Source organism: Eumetopias jubatus, unplaced genomic scaffold, assembly GCF_037043125.1.
Source record: "Eumetopias jubatus isolate StellerSeaLion01/CBP00866 unplaced genomic scaffold, mEumJub1_p1.0 scaffold_13, whole genome shotgun sequence".
NCBI lineage: Eukaryota > Metazoa > Chordata > Mammalia > Carnivora > Otariidae > Eumetopias > Eumetopias jubatus.
Genome location: NW_028274819.1, coordinates 38,545,950 through 38,563,959, shown reverse-complemented (window position 1 = coordinate 38,563,959; position 18,010 = coordinate 38,545,950). Strand labels below are relative to the sequence as shown.

The 18,010-nt window shown below is 42.2% G+C and overlaps 1 protein-coding gene across 1 annotated transcript in view; it reads left to right on the top strand.

Moving 5' to 3' along the window:
- NELL1 (neural EGFL like 1) overlaps nucleotides 1-18,010 on the top strand; it is an 820,872-nt gene that overhangs the window by 66,104 nt on the left and 736,758 nt on the right. The window contains exon 3 of the mRNA XM_088017492.1: nucleotides 10,728-10,878. Coding sequence (XP_087873618.1) covers nucleotides 10,728-10,878 — 151 coding nt within the window. The remainder of the gene's footprint in view (nucleotides 1-10,727; nucleotides 10,879-18,010) is intronic.

Below are 18,010 nucleotides of genomic sequence, written 5' to 3'. Positions count from 1 at the left end.
GTCCTTTCTCGTTTAAGTGTCTGACGGTTTGCTCCTTAACAGGATGGTGGTCATTTCAGCCTGTGCTGAAGTTGGACATTAATCCACTAAACCAACTATGTTCCTTACATGTGAGAGGAGAACATTTCGTCAGGAGTATTCTCCCTGTGGTTTGACCTTGAGCCTTGTAGGCTGTGTACTCTTGGAGCTCTTTCTAGTCTGAAGATGGGGAGCCCAGATTCCTGATATAAAAGTTGTGTGAAGATGAACGCATGGTGAATGCATGCTTAGAGCTGTTTGCATATCCCTATGAGGAGAAGCCCACTATGTTTTGAGGCTGGGCAAAGAAGTAGCCAGTGCAGTTTTCTATCAGGCTGCACGCAAGCTTCTCCAGAAGAGGATTGCTTTTTGCTTCTCTATGCCGCAACTGTCTTTTTGCCCACAGAGCTACGGGAGCTTACCTTTCAAACATTAGCTGTTCACCCTAGTAATTGCTCCATCCTCTAATTTAATGAAAACCCATTAAACCGAAACAATAATTAAAATGAGACATCATCTCTGTAGGAGGTTTGCATATTAAAATCACTGTGCATTTCAAGGCAGGCAAATTTTCTTGAAAAACCACATTTGAAGCAACATGTAAAAATGATTTATAATAATCATAAATTAGAGAGCTTGGTGGTTAAACATGATGCCCTACTGTTTACTATTGAATTTGAGAAGATACGGCAAGGTCAAGGCCAATACAGCATTTAAAAAGTCTTTTATGCCCGAGAATTAGGACTGTGCACAAAAGGGAACTAATTAGGATTGGGTTAGCTTACTGCTCCAAACTTCTAGGCTAGAGATGGAACTCGATATATGGAGGGGTTTAGGGTCTTGGAGGAAGAATTCTCTTGTCTTAATTCTCTGTGATTAGGGAAGCCGTGCAAAACAAAATAAAACAAAACTGCAGAAATGGACTCAGAATGCACATCGTTTCCTCTTGCTGAAGGTGGGGTCTTGGACAAGTCTCTTTTTTAGGAGTCTGAGGCAGCCTCTTCAAACGAGGCTGTTAGTGTCCACTCAGTGGGTTATTAGGACTATGGGCTGTGATCATGAGTGTGAACAGATTAGCACCTGTTCAAGCTCCAACTTCAGTGTGTAGCTCTCCGGGGTGCCTTTGCAAATCTTTTCAGAAAGGTCCAGCCCTGGAAGTCCTTAGGAAGCATATGCTATGCACTGGGCATGTTCCATGTGTTCTCTTACTACTTTTTACTGAACCGTGAAGGGTGGGCGGTATTACCACCGTGTCCTAGGAGAGACAAGTCCAGGATGAAGGAAGTGGAGTTAACCGAGTTTTCCAGAAGCTACGTGGTGGAGCTGGTGTTCTGACACCAGGGCTGAGACCAGAAGATGGCACGGCGAGGCAGGGGTGCATCGCGGTTGCCCAAGACCACGGTTTGAATTCCAGCTACACTACTTAGTAGGAAACTTAACTCTTTGTATTTGTACCTCATAAAATGGGGGTAGCATTACTACTACTGACCTCACTGGGCTTCTGTGAGGCCTAAATTAGGTTAAGTATTCAGCTTGCCGTCTAGCACATAGCAAAAGCTCAAATGTTCTGGGTGTTGGCCGACTGGACCTAGACTGGAGTAGCTGGGAGCCCCATAGATGATGACCAGTTTTTAACTTAAGAGTGAACTGGTTATGAACTGCCTCCAGCCATGCCTGGCAAGCCTTGCTCACCTCCCTGTTGCCTTCCTCCTGGGCTGCAGCCATGACCAGCTGCAGCAAGAAGTCTCTTGTGTGCGTGGTGTGGTGGTTGCCGGTGTACTTTGGTACTCCAACCCTCCAGGACCCAAGGCCTGCCTGTGCTGTGTTCCACATAAACCAAAAATTGTCATGTGTGTCTTAATGTGGCATGTACGGTTTGAAGAACTTAATATGTATTAATTGAATCTTCATGCTATCCCCATGGAGTAGATGCAATCTTACTCCCATTTTACTGATGAAGAATCTAAGGCACGGAGAGGACCCTGGACAAGTTAACCTCTCTGATAAGTGGTAAAGCTGGAATCTGAACCAAACAGTTGGGCTCCAGAGCCTGAGGGCTTAACCACTACCCTACACTGCCCCTTAACGGGGAGATCAAGTCTCTGAGGAGGAGCTTTGGCCCTGTTCCAGGTTATTTCAGCCCTGTGATGCCTCCTGAGCGTGCCCACTTATGGCTCTGAACTAAACCATTCCCCTTCATCTATGTTTGGGTCTTCAATCCTGGACTCTTAGCCCCTCGTGGCTAGAAGAGGTCTTAATTTTCTGTTCAGAGGAGTGCTCAAAGATTTAAAGGTAGTGGGTGAGCAAATAAGTGGATGAATGGATAGATCCTGGAGAGCAACGGCAAGGATTGCCTTCCTGTCTTTTACAAGACCCTGGAGAGCATCCTGTGCTAGGAACGATGTTTTTGCTTATACTTGATGACCTTTTGTGCATGCAGCTTCATACAGTATGGTGGGCATACCTTTGGGTTTATCAGAGTCTTGAGAGTGGGGATTAAAATGCTACCCAAAGAGGCTGTGCTCTCAGTTACTGCCAAAATATACCTCCTCTTGAGCTGTCATGGGCAGGGGGGGTCCATGCTGCAATGTCCCAGCTGGCTATCCTGGGGAAATGACCAGCCTTCTCTACTGAGGAGGGGCATGGTCTTCCATAGGAAGTCAGACCTGGTTAAGGTTGGCTGGAGGGAGCATCTGATGTCCTCATTGATTTAAGAAGCCACAATTATGTGATTAAAAGCAAGGTGATTGTTGCCTCTTTTTTTTGTAACTTGCCCTATTGTTTCTCCTCTGTCTTTCTCATATGTTCTAACATTTTAGCATACATTTTTTTAATGATAAATCTCCAATTTGGAAAATCGAGATCTGTGAAAGAACTTTTAGGTTAGCTCTGAATTATTGACCTCTTGATGGCTGGTGGGCAGTCCTCTCTCTCTGCCATGTGTCACTAAAACTAAATCTTAATGTATACTCTATATGTTGTACATGAATGTATCTTTGGCATCAAATACCTTCTAGATATTTCCTATGTTCTAATACTTGTGATACGCTTGCTGTACATAGTTTTCCATTGCGTATATACAGTCTGATTAAACTATTAGAGAACTTCTCTGGTATACAATGTAGTTTTTTTTCCTCTAGGTTTATTGGGCTATAATTGATAACCTAGTTTCAGGTGTACAACATAATGATTTTATGGGTGTATATACTGCAAAATGATTAGGCAAGTGAACACCCATTGCCATAGTTACAAATTTTTTCTTGTGATGAGAACATTTAAGTTCTTAGCCCTTTTCAAATATACAAAATGGTATTATAGTCACCATGCTGTATGTTGCATACAGTCCTACAACTTAAGTATCTGATAAATGGAAGCTTGAGCCTTATGCAAGGTTCTTAATCATATTAACATCTTTCCATCAATCTTTTGTTTTCCTGCCCTGTGATCCAGATAAAGGTGGTGTTCATGCTTTATATCTCTTTATTCTGAGGTGCCCGACTGAGATGGGGGTGGAGGGATGTAGACCAGGGAGGAGAGTGGATCACTGGCAGGTTGCAGTGCCAGAGGAGGAGTGATCTTGGTATGCTACTTTCTTAGTGACAAGTGGGGGCCTTCATTGTCCTTACTGGTATTTTTAAAGGTTTATATATAAAAAATTTTAGATGCCTTAACATGCTTATTTAATAAGTAAAATTATGGAGGCACTAGAATCTTTTAATGGAGCTACATAGTAATTATGAAAAATGTGTCACAGGATTCTTTAGGTTGTCCCCCAATGGAGGAGTTGGGGATGCTCAGCTAGCTTTATTATTCCTTAGGCAGCTCGTTATTTTAATGTATTTTTTTTTTCTCAACAGGTTGGGGTTAGAGTTGAGTGTCTTTGGTAAACCTCCTTTGTTACACTGTGCTCTAGATTTTAGAGTCAAGATAGAGCTTCAAATGTCTGTTCCATTAATCTATGTGCCAGGCACTCTGTAGAGTGTGGGGAATATATTGATAAACAATTCCTCATGGGATTTATAGTCTGGTGGCCATGATGGCCATTAATGAAATGATTATACACAATAAAATAACACCCAAAGCCTTGATGGTTATGATAAATACAATGAACACATAATAAAGGGAATCTGAGCTGGCTTGGGGTGGTCAGAGAAAGCTAGCCTGAAGAATTAACAAGTAAGCTGGTACCCAAGGAAGAGCAAACACAGGGAAACATGAGAATGTTAAGTGTGGAAGAAACACGGCCCTGGGAAGAAAAAGGAGGCTTGTGTGGCTGGAGTGAGGAGGAGTAGTAACAGGGAAAGAAAGGATGTCCAAGGGTGCCAGGCAAATGCCATGGAGTATCATGGTGGACTCTGCTGGGGCAAGACGCCATTTTTATCTCCATTCATTTGCTGTGTAAAGCCGTAAAACTTTGCCTCTGGTTCTTCACTTGTAAAATGGGATAATGATACTTAGCTCAGGGATTATACAAAGAGATTGCTCAAATATTACCTGAGTGACTACAAAGTGTCTGGCTCTGGGTGTAGGATGATGCTTTGTCCCTTTTCACGTGAACCAAGCATGGAGCTCACACACCTCGGTAATAATAGATGTGGTAGAGTGAGGAGTGTAGTTTGAGAGACCAGCCCACCAGGTTGGAATCTCCCCATGGCTTCCTAGCCCAGTGTCTTTTAGAAAATTCTGTAAGCTTTAGTTTTCTCAGTTATAAAGGAGGAAAAACAACAGTGGCTACTGCTAAGGTTACTGTAAGTAGTATGTGTAAAACAGTCCTCTACTTGGCACTGCAATAAACTGTACACATGTTTATGCATGATTCTGGCTTCTGGAGCTAATGGAGGTTTAATGGGATGTCATTGTGCATTTGCTAGTGAAGATAGAAATCCCTTACACGTGAACCAGGAGTCTCCTAGCATCCCTACTACTTTCTGCTCGTGATTTCCACTTCTTTGAAAGCTGCTTGGATCAGTAACCTCAGACCTTCTTAAAGAAGGGCTGCAGGACCTGACGGTGGAACGGTATGCCTCCCCCCGCGCCCTCCTCCCCACAGCCGGAATTGCCCCATGGATGGTGGCCTGTTCTGAACTGGCGAACTTCCTCTGGACTCAGCAATGAAAAGCCACCTGCTACTTAAAATTGACAAGTGTTGCTTTACCTTTGGGGCCAATCTTATCACGAGCTTACATGGGACTTAGGCTAGAAGGATGTGCCACCTCTCCATCTGGATTCCGCCATATGCGACGTTCTCTGTGTAAACATGTAATTACTGAGCTGTCCCCCAAATTCTCCATCAGTCAAGGCTGAGGCGGGCTGCCTGGGTGTGTGTTTTGTCCCGTTTCTGGCTGCTGCTGTTCTTGCTCCCTCTACTCGCTGATTGGTGGGGAGTTTCCTCTGATATTAGGTAGAGTAGCTTCTGTCCTGCTGACGTTCTAGGGAGACAGAAGCTTGCAGAGAAAGAAAAATGCCAAGATAATGGAAAACACATGGGTGTTCACATCCGCACAGCAATCCCGCAACGAGTGCCCTCCCCCCTCCCCCTGGTAAGTGCTTATTCATCTTTTTTTTTTTGACTCTGGCTCAAAGCTCTGTCTTCCACTGTGTCCTTCCCAGCCTCCACTGGCCCCCTCCTTCGTTTGTGCATTGCCCTACTCTACCTGTCGTCCCCACGTGACAGCCTTGCTTCTGCAGCTATCCTCGAAGGCAGGAACTGTATTTCTGCTGGTTTCCCTGGGGCCCAGCAAGCACAGTGCCTGGCATAGAGGAAACACAGGTATGTTGGACAATGAAAATCCTCACCCTGTCATCAGGCAAAAGGGAAATGAAGCTGCTTCTGTAACAGGCAGAGTATGTGAATATCCTCATTTAATTTCTTCAATCTCTTCCTTTCACCCAATATTTTTTTCTTTTTTTGAAAATGATGCTTAATCATCACGTTAGCATTTTTAGTCTTTAAAAATGACTAGGTAGAGCCATTTTTTCCGAGGAAAGAAAAAGCACTTAACCCTTCCTGCTGATTTAGCACTTCTTAACTAGATCACGTAAAACTTCTAGATGTTTGAAAGGATGACTTTTTTTTTTTTAATGTAAAATGTTCTCTGTGAGTGGTGGTCGTTGTTTGGGCAATTACCCTGATGGAATGGTAGCCTCCAAGTAATGCTCCCAGAGGTCACAAAACCACTTCACCCACCAAATTCAGATGCTTGAATCATGCGGTGTATTAAATAAATCCAAAATGTCCAGGAGAAAGCAGGGGAAAGAAATGGAGTAGGCTAGGGTCCATGCTGGGGGAAGGGTGGGCCACCCTTCCAGACTCCTGGGTTTTGCGTTCATGTGTTCAGTCTTTGCCCTGTCAAAATCTTTGCTGATGCGGAGGTTACATGGACTGGAGCAGAGGTTCTAAAAAGGTGGGGTTCAGCGGGTGGGAGGTGCCTGATGCCAGTGTGTTTCCACTCTTGGAGAAGGCAAGTACTCTTGGTCCCAGCTGCAGGTAACAGTCTGTTGAGTAGCGATGGGTTTGATTAGCATTTCTCAGGCAGAGTACACGTGGGGCCAGAATGGGAATGGAATGAGTGTCAAAGATAAGTATCTGATTTAGGGATGACATAGCTCTCATTTTGAAGGTGCTGTGATTTGTTTATGACTTGGTTCTCCCACCCCATTCTATTCATGGTAACATGTTTATTCAGTCCTTTTTAATTGTGTTCAACACCCTTAGGTTTCATTTATTTGATCCACGTTGAACACGTTTTACAGGTTTCTAACTTGCTGTTTATATTTAACACTTCCTATGAGCTTTATTCATCCCGCTTGATTTTCTTGTTCTCTCTAGCAGAATTGATTATTCTCCGGTAATACAGAAAGCACATTATAATGGTTGCATATGGCAGTACAATAGTTACTATAGATTCTCATTAATTGGCTTTCATCGGTTGCTCATTTAATTCCGGTAAAAAAAAAAAAAAGGTTACTGCAAAGTAGGTGACCTGTCACTTGTTCCAGTAATTGACAACTTTACATTTATGTTGATTTGGAAAATCGGCAGAGGAGAAGAATTGTAGCATCTAGGTGTTCCATATGTAGAAAACACCTTCAGTCCCGTCCTTTGCTGGGTGGCTAGGAGCAGGGTAAGGTGATGAACAGAAATGAACTGTTGAGTCCTGGAAAGAACTTGAACTCCATGATCTCCAATCATTTCCATTTTCAGATATGGAGTATTAGGCTTAGAGAGGCAAAGTGTCGTATCCAAGGTCATACATCTAGTTATCTGCAAACCTTGGTAGTCTTCAGTCCCTTGAAACCTGTCCAGTGTTCTTGCCTCTGTGTTAAGAAGTGAAATTACTTTCTGGTGTCCTTTTGGCAGCTGAATTATGGTAAGCATTTACTTGAAAGAGCTTTTCTGAAAATGAGAATGCACATAAAGTCTCCATGTATGAAAATAGATGTTTTTTACATTTCACTCTGGTGAGTGCTAATGGGGTCTCTCTATTTCAAGGTGCCAATCATTTACAAAGAGAAACGAGAAGCCGGCAGAGGAAATGTTCAGTTTTGTGGGGGGGGTCGGATGAGTAGCAGTGTGGTTGTATTGGATTAGATTGTTAGATGGGGTGTCCTATAAATAGGAGGGACTGAATTGGTCCTGAACATGCTTTTCTTTAAACTTATAACCACTGACACTTGACACCTACCATTTATCTTCTCCTTTTCCAAAAAGTACCCTATTCTTTTCTGACTGTAATATTTGTGGTTCTTTGAAATAACAATATACATGATAAAAGTGAAAATAAAATCAGAAGTCTTTATTGGATGCCTGTTTTATGCCAGGCACTGAGAACTTTGACTATAACAATGACCAAATAAATCTGCCTGTCCTCGTGGAGCTTCTAGTCTAGAGGGGAGAGAAAGGAAATACAGTAAAAAAATATAACAAACATGAAATAAGAGCATAAGTCATACGAAGAAAGATTACAATAATTAAGTGGTGTGGAGAAAATAACCAGGGTGGTGTGTTCACTATTACTGGGGAGCCTGCTTTGGAGGGAAGGACCAGGAGGTTGCATTTGCAGTTAGAGCCGAAGGAGGCAGGCATGGGAAGAGTGGGGCAGAGCTCTGGGGGTAAAGGGAAGAGTAGTGCAAAAACCCTGAGGCAGGATTGGGCTTGGGTGTGAAAGAAGAGGCTGAAATTGGGCAGGAGACGTAGGCAAGTCCATTGGTGTGTGACCTTGCAGGCCATGCTCAAAAGCCTGGATTTGTATCCTGGGAGAACTGGGAAGCCATGGAGGGTTTTTAGCAAGAGAATGTAGAGGATGCTGATTTAGGTGTTAAGATGAGCTCTTGAGCTGCTGTGGAGAATGGAGAAGGCAACGCAATATGGAAGCGGGGAGACCAGTTAGGCTGTTGGGGGTGCCCCAGTAAGAGATGATGGCAGCTTGGAGAGGAGTTTGAAAAGCGGGGGGAAGTGGACAGATTCCAGACCTGGGAGTCCTCATGATTTGCTCTTGGATTGGATCTGGAGGGTAGAAGAAAAGGAAGATTCAAGGACAAGTTCTGGTCTTTTCGGCTTAAATTGGGTGGTTCCATTTACTAAACTGGGAACTCCAGGAGAAAATAGAGGGCTGGGCACGGGGGAGAACAAGAGCTCTGTCCTGGGCATATATAATCTGAAATGCTTATGAAACCTTTATGTGGAGATATTAAGGATATTGAATGTGTCCGTTGGTTAAGGGAGAGATTGGGGTGGTAGATATACACTTGAGTGGCATTGGCCATGGAGCTGGAATGATGTCCAAGAGAACGGAGTGAGAGGTGAGGACATTATCATTGATGTACCTGCTGGAGGAAAGAGCTATCAATATCATGGCTGATGGATCATTGTCCCCTTCGCACTGGGCTCCAGCTTCAGAACCTCTGATGAGCTCTCTGGGCCAACGCTGCCAATCAGTTAATTCCTAATAGATGAATAAAGAAGGAAACAGCAGAAAGGGAAAAAGTCAACATGTAAGTTAATCCCAAGAGCTGCGTGTGTGTGTGTGTGTGTGTGTGTGTGTGTGTGTGTGTGTGTGTGTGGTGTGTGTGTGTGTTCCTGGCACTAAATTCTAGGTGGAATTTATTAGGACTTGTACCCAGCAGTATAAAAATGTTAACAAACATTTGCTAATGATCTCTAGTTTACAAAGTGATTACTTCATACATTTAATAGATCATGAATATTATCATGCAAAGTCTTTGGGATTTTGTAGGAGGTGTAGAAACATTCCCTAAGTGGCTCTTATCTCTGCCCCTGATGAAAGCTAAAAGCCTGCCACTTAACAGTAGAGTAGTGAAGGCCTTTCTTTGGGTAGAAAAGCAAATGTCCTAGGTGGGTTTTATGTGGGTAGGGTCCTCCACCTGGGTTAGGTGCCTCCGAGATAGAGGACCAACCTTGCTTCCTGCCTTCCGTAGCCTAGACTTCTACAGCTGGAAGATTGTGGTCTTTGCTGTGCTGCAAACTTCAAAGAGCAACTCGTAGAATTACACAAGGATGGAGAGACCTGAGAAATTGCCTAGTTCACCTCTCCTCCCTTACCCCCTGCCCCATTTTGTAGATGAGAATACCGAGGCCCAAGGTCAAGAACTTGATTTTTTTTTTTTTCTTCCTGTTAGAAGCCACTCTTTAGGATGAGGTTCTTCAAGGTCCATGTAGTCTGTGATTTGCCTGGGCCACAGAGCTTTGGAAGGTCTTGGTTATTTCTCCAGGATTCTGAAAAACAAAGTAGTTCTACAGAGGATGGATGGGGTCAGGGCATGAGATGAGGAACCAAACATACCTTTGGTATTCATTTGTTATCCTCTGAATAGTTTCCTTTAATTCTGCTCTGTTGGTAGTCCGTTTTTGACTTGAAGTGAGGTGTGCAATAACGAGAACACCTAGTTTCTTACAATTGGGGGGTGGGGGCGGGTTCGAGTATGAAATGATGAATGTCCCATTATGCAGAACTTGGAGAAAGAGATTCCTGGCCAGGAGCAGAATTAGCTGGACTCACGCACCTCGAGGCCTATTGAATTGGCCTCCACTTTAATATGTCATGAGCAGAGTCATCCACTCCACTTCACTTTACAGAGAAGTTCCGGGCACCCTTATGGATCATGCACATGCCTTGTATTCTTTAAGCAAAAGTGGAATTGTCTGGCATTATTAACACGAGTAAATCTCTGCTGGGTACAAAGCAAGGACAAATTTCCCTCTACACATCACAAAGAGAAAGAAACCACGGGGAAAATTACAGCGGGAGCCTGCTGAATGGCATTTGGGTGCTGCTATAAACACAGGATTCTCTGAATTCAGGATCTATTTATCTGATTGTTTCTCACCTTTTTTACAGCAACTTAATCTGTAGTCGGCCACATTGCTCAGTGTCCCATCAAAATTTCTGTCAGAAAGTCACTGGATGGCCAACTATGAATTTGTCAAAATGACAAGTGGGTACAGTGACAGAGGTGGCATTTCTGGGTTTTGTGTTGAATGAATGCTGCTGGATGGAGGGGTGGGAGGTGCCTGAAAAGATAAAGTGTTGGCAAGGTGCAGGGGTGGGGTGGGATGAAAAAGGCAACCTGGATCCTCTGGACATTTCTAACTATGTCTTTTCTCTTTCTTACTTTCCCTCTCCTTCTGTCTTCTTTTCCTCCTCCTCGTTCTCTGTCCCCTTCTGTTTCTGTGTTTCCTTGACCCCTAGATTCAGAAAGGGAGATCCATGCAGCCCCTCATGTGAGTAAGAAATTAATCCAGCTGTTCCGGAATAAGAGTGACTTCACCTTTTTGGCCACTGTACAGCAAAAGCCATCGACTTCAGGAGTGATCCTCTCCATTCGAGAGCTGGAACACAGGTAAGCTGTACTTTTGAAAGTCTACTTAAAATTAACGGACTACACAAAGTGCCTTGGAATTGAGAGGTTGTATCTCTAAGAGAGCACGTAGCTAGCTGAAGCCTTGTTGCTGTTGAACACATTGTTGAATGTTCCCTGCATCAAGAACTTACTTTGGGCAAAGTGGCTTTCTCGTTGACTCTCCAAGGACAACTCCTCAGTGTCTTTCTTGCCTATCTTCTGTCTTCTGGCAGACTTGGCTCCTATGAAACCATATCCTCTGTCATATTGGCTTGAGGTCCTCAAGCAAAGTTAGACTTAACTTTTACTCTGTGCAGGAACTGTGCTGGACGCTGGGAATACTAAGGTAAATAGTATGAAATTTCTTTTGTAAGGATCTCAGAAGGCAGTAGGGAAGATGGACAAATGTCACAAAGTATTGTAGAAATGTGTGTTTAAGGAATAGAGGTAATAACAGTCCATTCTGAAGGATCGTGGTAAACTAAGGAAGGCTTCAGAAAGGATTGTGGTCGTATAAAGGAAAGTGAGTATTCATTCGACAGGCTGAATGAGCAGTAAGGGGTGGAAAGAAGGGTATTCCAGAAATCACTTGCTATGATTTTTGGGGAAGGAAAGGTGGGTGGGATCAGTGGTTGGCATGTTGTGTGTGGGGAGGGGGCTGAGGAGTTTAGGGTGGGCAGGAAGGAGTAGTACCACAGAGGTAGGTGCCTCTGTAGCCACTATACGGAGAACAGAAGTGTCTGGGAGTTCACGGGTCCCCCAGGCAGCCTGTTGCCCGTGATTGACAATGTGAGAGCTGGGAAGCCTAGTTCCTTTGCCTTGGGGGCCTTAAGGCCAGACCAGCTCTTCAGCTTAAAACCTGGAATTGGGCTGAGGCTTCCATGTTCTGCCCCCGCCCCCCCCCCCCCCAGCACTTCCTTAGGAAATTGGTTTTTCTCAAATTCACATGTCCGAGTCTGCTTCTGGGGATCCTGAATTCAGATAAACCTTCCTTTACCTATTTAGGTGGACCTATCTAAAAGCAGAACTACGTAAAGGCAATTCAGTACACTAGGTCAGTGGTTAGGGAAGATCATACGGAGTGGCAACTCTGGAAGGGCCAGAATTCTGGCAGGTCAGGAAGTCCTTCTGACGTACTAAACAGGAAGAACGGTGTGGACGGTCAGAAGAGAAATGCAGGAAAATGCAATTTTGGGGGGTGGGGTGGAGAGGTGCAGAGAACAGACTAATGTGGTTGGAGCAGAGGATCTCCATGAGCCTTTTTAGCAGAGGTGAGGATCCAAAGTTCTCTTTTCAATGGTTAAGTTTGATCTCTGCCTCAAAGGGGTGCGATGGATCCTGATCCTTCTGTAAGGATGTTGCCCGCATAACTTGGCTGTTTCTGGGTCAGCCCAGAGGAAGCGAGGTGGCATGTGCTGGGGAGCAGGTACAGATTAGAGGCCAAGTGTTCTGTAGACTCGGAGAACGTGTAGGAGTCCTTGTTACTCCAAGGTGGAGGTGTCCAGCCAGTCTCCGCTTCACAGACTTGGAAGGGTGATGTGCTTGTCCCCCTGGGGCAACATGATGCGGTTGGGTGTGAGGGCCGCCTCAGTAGGAGTGTCCAAGAATGGAACGTAGAGGATCTTTAATCTCCATGAAAGCAGAGGGGTAACTTCCCAAGGTGAGTGAGAAGCCAGTGGAATGGCACCTGTTGGAGTAGAGCAGAGACTGCAGAGCTGGCCTGAGGGAGGCTGGAGTTCTAGTTCTCACTCTGCTGTGCTGTTGAAGGTCTCAGAACTCCCCTTCCTTGTGATGAAGGGAGGTAGCCATCTCCTTTGCAGGGTTGCTGTGAGGGTGGAAGAGGTTAGGGCCTGGGAAGTAGACCGTCCTTAAATTACACATTTCCTCTTGTCTAAGCATGAATCTTAAAGCTACTACCTGGGTTTTTCTTTTGGATTTTTTTTTTTTTTTTAATGGTAAAACCTAACTCCTTTTAGGAAGGGTTAAAACAACAACTTGTATTGCCACATGGTCCTGTGATGCCACCTTCTCTTCCCTCGCAGATTTCTAATAGAACCTGAGGATCCTTGAATGGAGAATCATCTGAGCATTTTTCATTTTAATAGGAAAACCTCAGTCTTGATTCAAAAGTAATAAACATAAGGAAATGGAAAATTCCCCTCCCCCTTGGAATTCTATGGTGCCTTCCTCTATGCTTGTTTGGTCTGATTAAGGCTAGGTATAAATAATTGAATCTGTCATGCACTGGCTATGGGTCATAAAGAAGACCTGGTTTCCACGCTTAAACAGATGTTCACCTAGTTAAGGAGACCTGGTATGTTAGAGGGATATATGATCGTGTATTTTTAGGAATTCAGCTATTATAAGCCGGCAGTGTTCCCATCTGTAATAGAGAATCTTCAGTCACTCTTCAGATTTATTTATCAGGACGACCATGTTGAGAGCAGCAAATTGTCTTGGAGACATTGGTCATGGACCTCCAACCAGATGTAGAAGATGACCAAGGATTTGAGACTCTTGATTCAGTAGTGGAGGGTTTAGGGACTGGCTAGGTTAGATAAAGAAATTGGAATCTGTCAGGGATCTGACAGCATGACTGGAAGGTGAGACTCCCCAGTTCTTTTCATTTTTCTTTCCTATGTGATCCTCATTGTATCACTCATGATCCAGCTGAATTAAATATGTATCTGCCACAGTTGGGGTATAGTGGGCACTTAGGTTTCCAGATAATTTAAAAAATTTTTACATTTCACTACTTTTTAGTATATTCAGAGTTGTGCATTCAACACAGTCCTTCACAAATTTCCATTACCTCCAGGACAAATCCCATGCCCTGAAGGTGTCCCTCAACTGTCTCCCCATGGCATCCCAACCTTAGGCAACCACTCCTGTATTTTCTGGCTCTATGGATTTGCCGATTTCGGACATTTCCTATAAATGGAATCATATAATGTGTTTGTGACTGGCTTTCATTTAGACTGTTGACCGGGTTCTTTCATGGTGATTGTGGGTGGGTAGTGCATTTTTAAATTGCAAGATATTGCCTTGTTTGGACAAACCATGTTTTATTGATCAGTTGGACACTGAATTTTTTCCAGTTTTTGGCAATTAGGAATAATGCTGCTATGAAATTTCATGTAGTTTCTGTGTAGACCTGTATTTGTATTCTCTTGGGTATATAACTAGGAGTAGAATGGCTAGATCAAGTGGTATCTCTGTGTTTGACTGAATTGCCAGAATGTTTTCCAAAGTACCTGTACCTTTTTTACATTCTTGCCAGCAGTACGTGAGAGTTGCAGTTTTTTCACAGCTTCATTAATAGTAACTATCTTTCTCTTTGATACAGCCATTCTAATAAATGTGAAGTGACCCCTCATTGTTGCATTTCCTGATGGCCAATGATGTTGAGTATCTTCATGTTGTGTTGCCTGCTTACACATCCTCTTTGGAGAAAGGGCTATTCAGATCATTGGCACATTTTTTAAACTGGGTTGTGTTAAGATTTTGTGATAGTTCTTTACAGACACAAGTCCCATATCAGATAGGATTTATGTTTTTTCAACTTGCAGATTGTCTTCATGTAAAACCCTAAGTTCTTAAATTAGATGTCCAGTGTGCCTATTTTTTTCTTCATTGCTGGTACTTTTGTTCTAAGAAATCATTGCTTAACTGGAGGCTATTAAGACTTCTAGGATTTATTTAAAACGTTTTATAGGCTTAGCTCTTTAAGTCTTTGATATCTTTAAGTTTTTTTCTATATGGTGTGGAGTGTAGTGATTCAATTTCATCTTTTTGCATATGGATAACCAGTTGTCCCAGCACCATTTGTGGAGTCCTTTTTTCCCCAGTGGATTATCTTGGTTCCCTTGTCAAAGATCAATTGACTATAAGTGGGAAGATTTATTTCTGGACTCCAAATTCTAGGCCATTGACCTCTGGCCTTATGCTAGTGCTGTTTTAATGATTTTAATTTTCTAGTAAGTTTTGAAGTTGAAGTGTGAGCCCTCTGACTTTGTTTTTTCAAGGTTGTTTTGGTTATTCCAGTCCTCTTGACTTTCCATATGAGTTTTAGGGCCAGGTTTTTAATGTCTGCAAAGATGTCAGCTGGATTTTTCAAAGGGATGATGTTAAATCTGTAGGTTTATTTAGGGAGTATTGCCATCTTGGCAGTATTATCCATGGACATGGAGTTTCTTTCCATTTTAGGTCTTTAATTTTAAACAGTGTTTTATAGTTTCGGAGTACAGGTATTGCATGATTTTGTTTTTTAAATTATAGTGGCATCAAAAATGATAAAGGGCATTATTTTCATAATCTGATTTTGTTTGCTCATTGCTACTTTATAGAAATGCACTTGATGTTTGTATGTTGAACCTTGTATCCTGCAGACTTGCTGACCTCATTAGATTAGTTTTTTAGTGGATTTCTCTCAATACATACAAGATCTTGTTATTTGCAAATAGGACAGAAATAAAATTATCTCTACATGGTTGCCTTATTTTCTTGCCTAACCGGCCTGGCTAGAACTTCCAGTACAGTGTTGAAGAGAAGTGGTGAGAACAGGTAGTCTTGTTCCTGCTCGGAAGAACGCTCTCTGTTTTTCACCATGGGGTGTGAGGTTAGCTTGTATTAGATGCTCTTAGCCAGGTGCAAGTTCCTTTCCATTTCTGGTTTGCGGGGTGAGTGAGTGGGTGAGTGGGTGTTTCTTTTTATCATGAAAGGGTATCTTCCCTCCCCCACCCGCCAAGTGCTATTTCTGCATCTGTGGAGATGATCGTGTTTTTATTGTTATTGATGTAGTGTATTATACTAATTCTGGATGTTCTACCAAGCTTGCATTTCTGGGATAAATCCCTTAGTGATGTTGTATAATCCTTTTTATATATTTGTGGACTTGATAGTATATTATTGATAACTCCTACATCAATATTCACAAGAGCTACTAGTCTGTAATTAATGCCTTTTGTCTGGTTTAGGTATCTGACTTTTAAGCTATTTGGAGTAGCATGTCTCTGCCCCCCCGCCGTAAGCCAACATTTGCTGATGGTATACTATGTACCAGGCATTTGAGTTGTATATTCTTTATTTTTTTCTTTAATCCTCCTTGATTGAAGGATACAATTTTGTAATTTGAAAATGTTTCTATTTTTATCAGCTATTCCGTTTTTGTCCTCCACTGTCTAGAATCTCTGTAATAGGAATAAAAAGCAGATTAAAGATCCTTACAAAACACAGGAAGACTGCAGACAATCCGGTCTTTAATGTGTTCCTAAATCTGTTTGACCTTTCTGGCTGTTTCTGATCTTCTAATCTATCTTACATATAAATATATATGTATATATGTTGTCCTCATGTGAAGGAAATTTAGCTTTATTTCTGATACACTGAAAGACTTAAAAGAAAATGAATAGTAGTTTTTTTTTTTTTTAAGATTTTATTTATTTGACAGACACCCAGAGAGAGAGGGAACACAAGTAGGGGAGTGGGAGAGGGAGAAGAAGGCTTCCCGCTGAGCAGGGAGCCCGATGCGGGGCTTGATCCCAGGACCCTGGGATCATGACCTGAGCCAAAGGCAGACGCCCAATGACTGAGCCATCTAGGTGCCCTGAATAATAGTGACATTTTATTAAATTTTTTTTCTGGGTATCTTTTTGAGATAATAGATGAAAGGGGAAAAACATGCAATTAACATAATCACATTAGAGTCCATTATGTTGAACTCTTCCTGGGGAAAATGCTTAAATACTCTTACTAATGGTGTATTTAGGAGTATTGCAACAATATTAAAAATGATAGCGATACTAATAGTAGTAACTAGTTTTATTTCAAGCACTGATATAAGGCACTGTCCCAACGCTTGACACTAAACTCATTACACACTAACTCATTAACAAGTGACATAGTAGATTTTTCTTTGTGAGTTAATTCGAGGCTTTTTGAATTACTCTCTGGACTTTAAATATGTAGGTAATACCTCTTCTGTAAATGTTTCTGGTAGAATCAGCTTGAAAACGATATGAGCTGATACTTGTTTTGGGGGAGGCTGAGAAATCTTTCCCTACTAAAATGTTCATTTTCCATCTCTTATGGTATTCTAGGTAATTTTAAACTCTTTGCCAACTTAATGTTTTGTCAGAATCATTTCACTCAGCCCTGTTTTCTCGGGGCAGAGAGTTGGACATTCTATTATTTCTTTTTGTATTTGTGGTTATATCTTTAATTTGTAATGTGAAATATATGTATTTCCTTCTTGGCCAGGCTTATCATGGGATTGATTGTGTAATTTATTGGCCTTTTAAATGAAACTGTTCTTAGTTTTATTGGTCAAATCTGTTTTTCATTTTAAATTCATTGATTTCTACTTTTTACCTCCTTTTTGATCATTTTGTGTATTTTTAGTAGCTTCCTGGATGTTTTCAGTATTTAGCAAAAATCACTGAAGGCTTCATATTTTCTTGTATTGTTTCAAATGCAGCCCACTGCCATTGCTATAGTTCTGTACTTTTCTGCAGTTAATTTTAGCTTGACTTCCTCTTTGATTCAAGTTGGGATGTTTAAGTATTTAATCACTTTGAAAATTTTAATGTGTGACTTCTGGTTTTATTGAAGAAAAATAAGTGTTGTGAGACTTACAGATTCTTGAAATTGCTGAATTTTTTTTTTTCTGGTGACCCTATACATGTTAAATATTGGTGGCACATTTAAATGGATGGGTAGCTCTTGTGTGTATGTAGATAAATACAGCTACAACTTCATATGTAACACTTTCCAGTTGTGTTACTCAATTTCTAGGTGTACTTGTTTTCTACTTGAACTTGTGACCTGAGAGGTTGACTCCTAACTTCGAGGATTAGAATTTTGTCCTATTCTCCCAGGGTAGGTTAAAGGGTCAGATCTGGAAAGGTCATGCATGACCTGTACCACACTTCATTGGCCAGGACTGGGAAACTGGGTTTAGCATTGTGCCAAAGTTGTGAGAACATGGGCCCTGGGATAACTAGGCAGCCTTGGTCTCAATTGTTTGGGATGTTTCCAACTTCGTCTGTGCCCAGATTAGGAAAGTAGCCTAGCTGAGAGACTGTATCACAGAGTTTTCTTTTTTGTTTAACATGTAGTACTCTTACATACATAG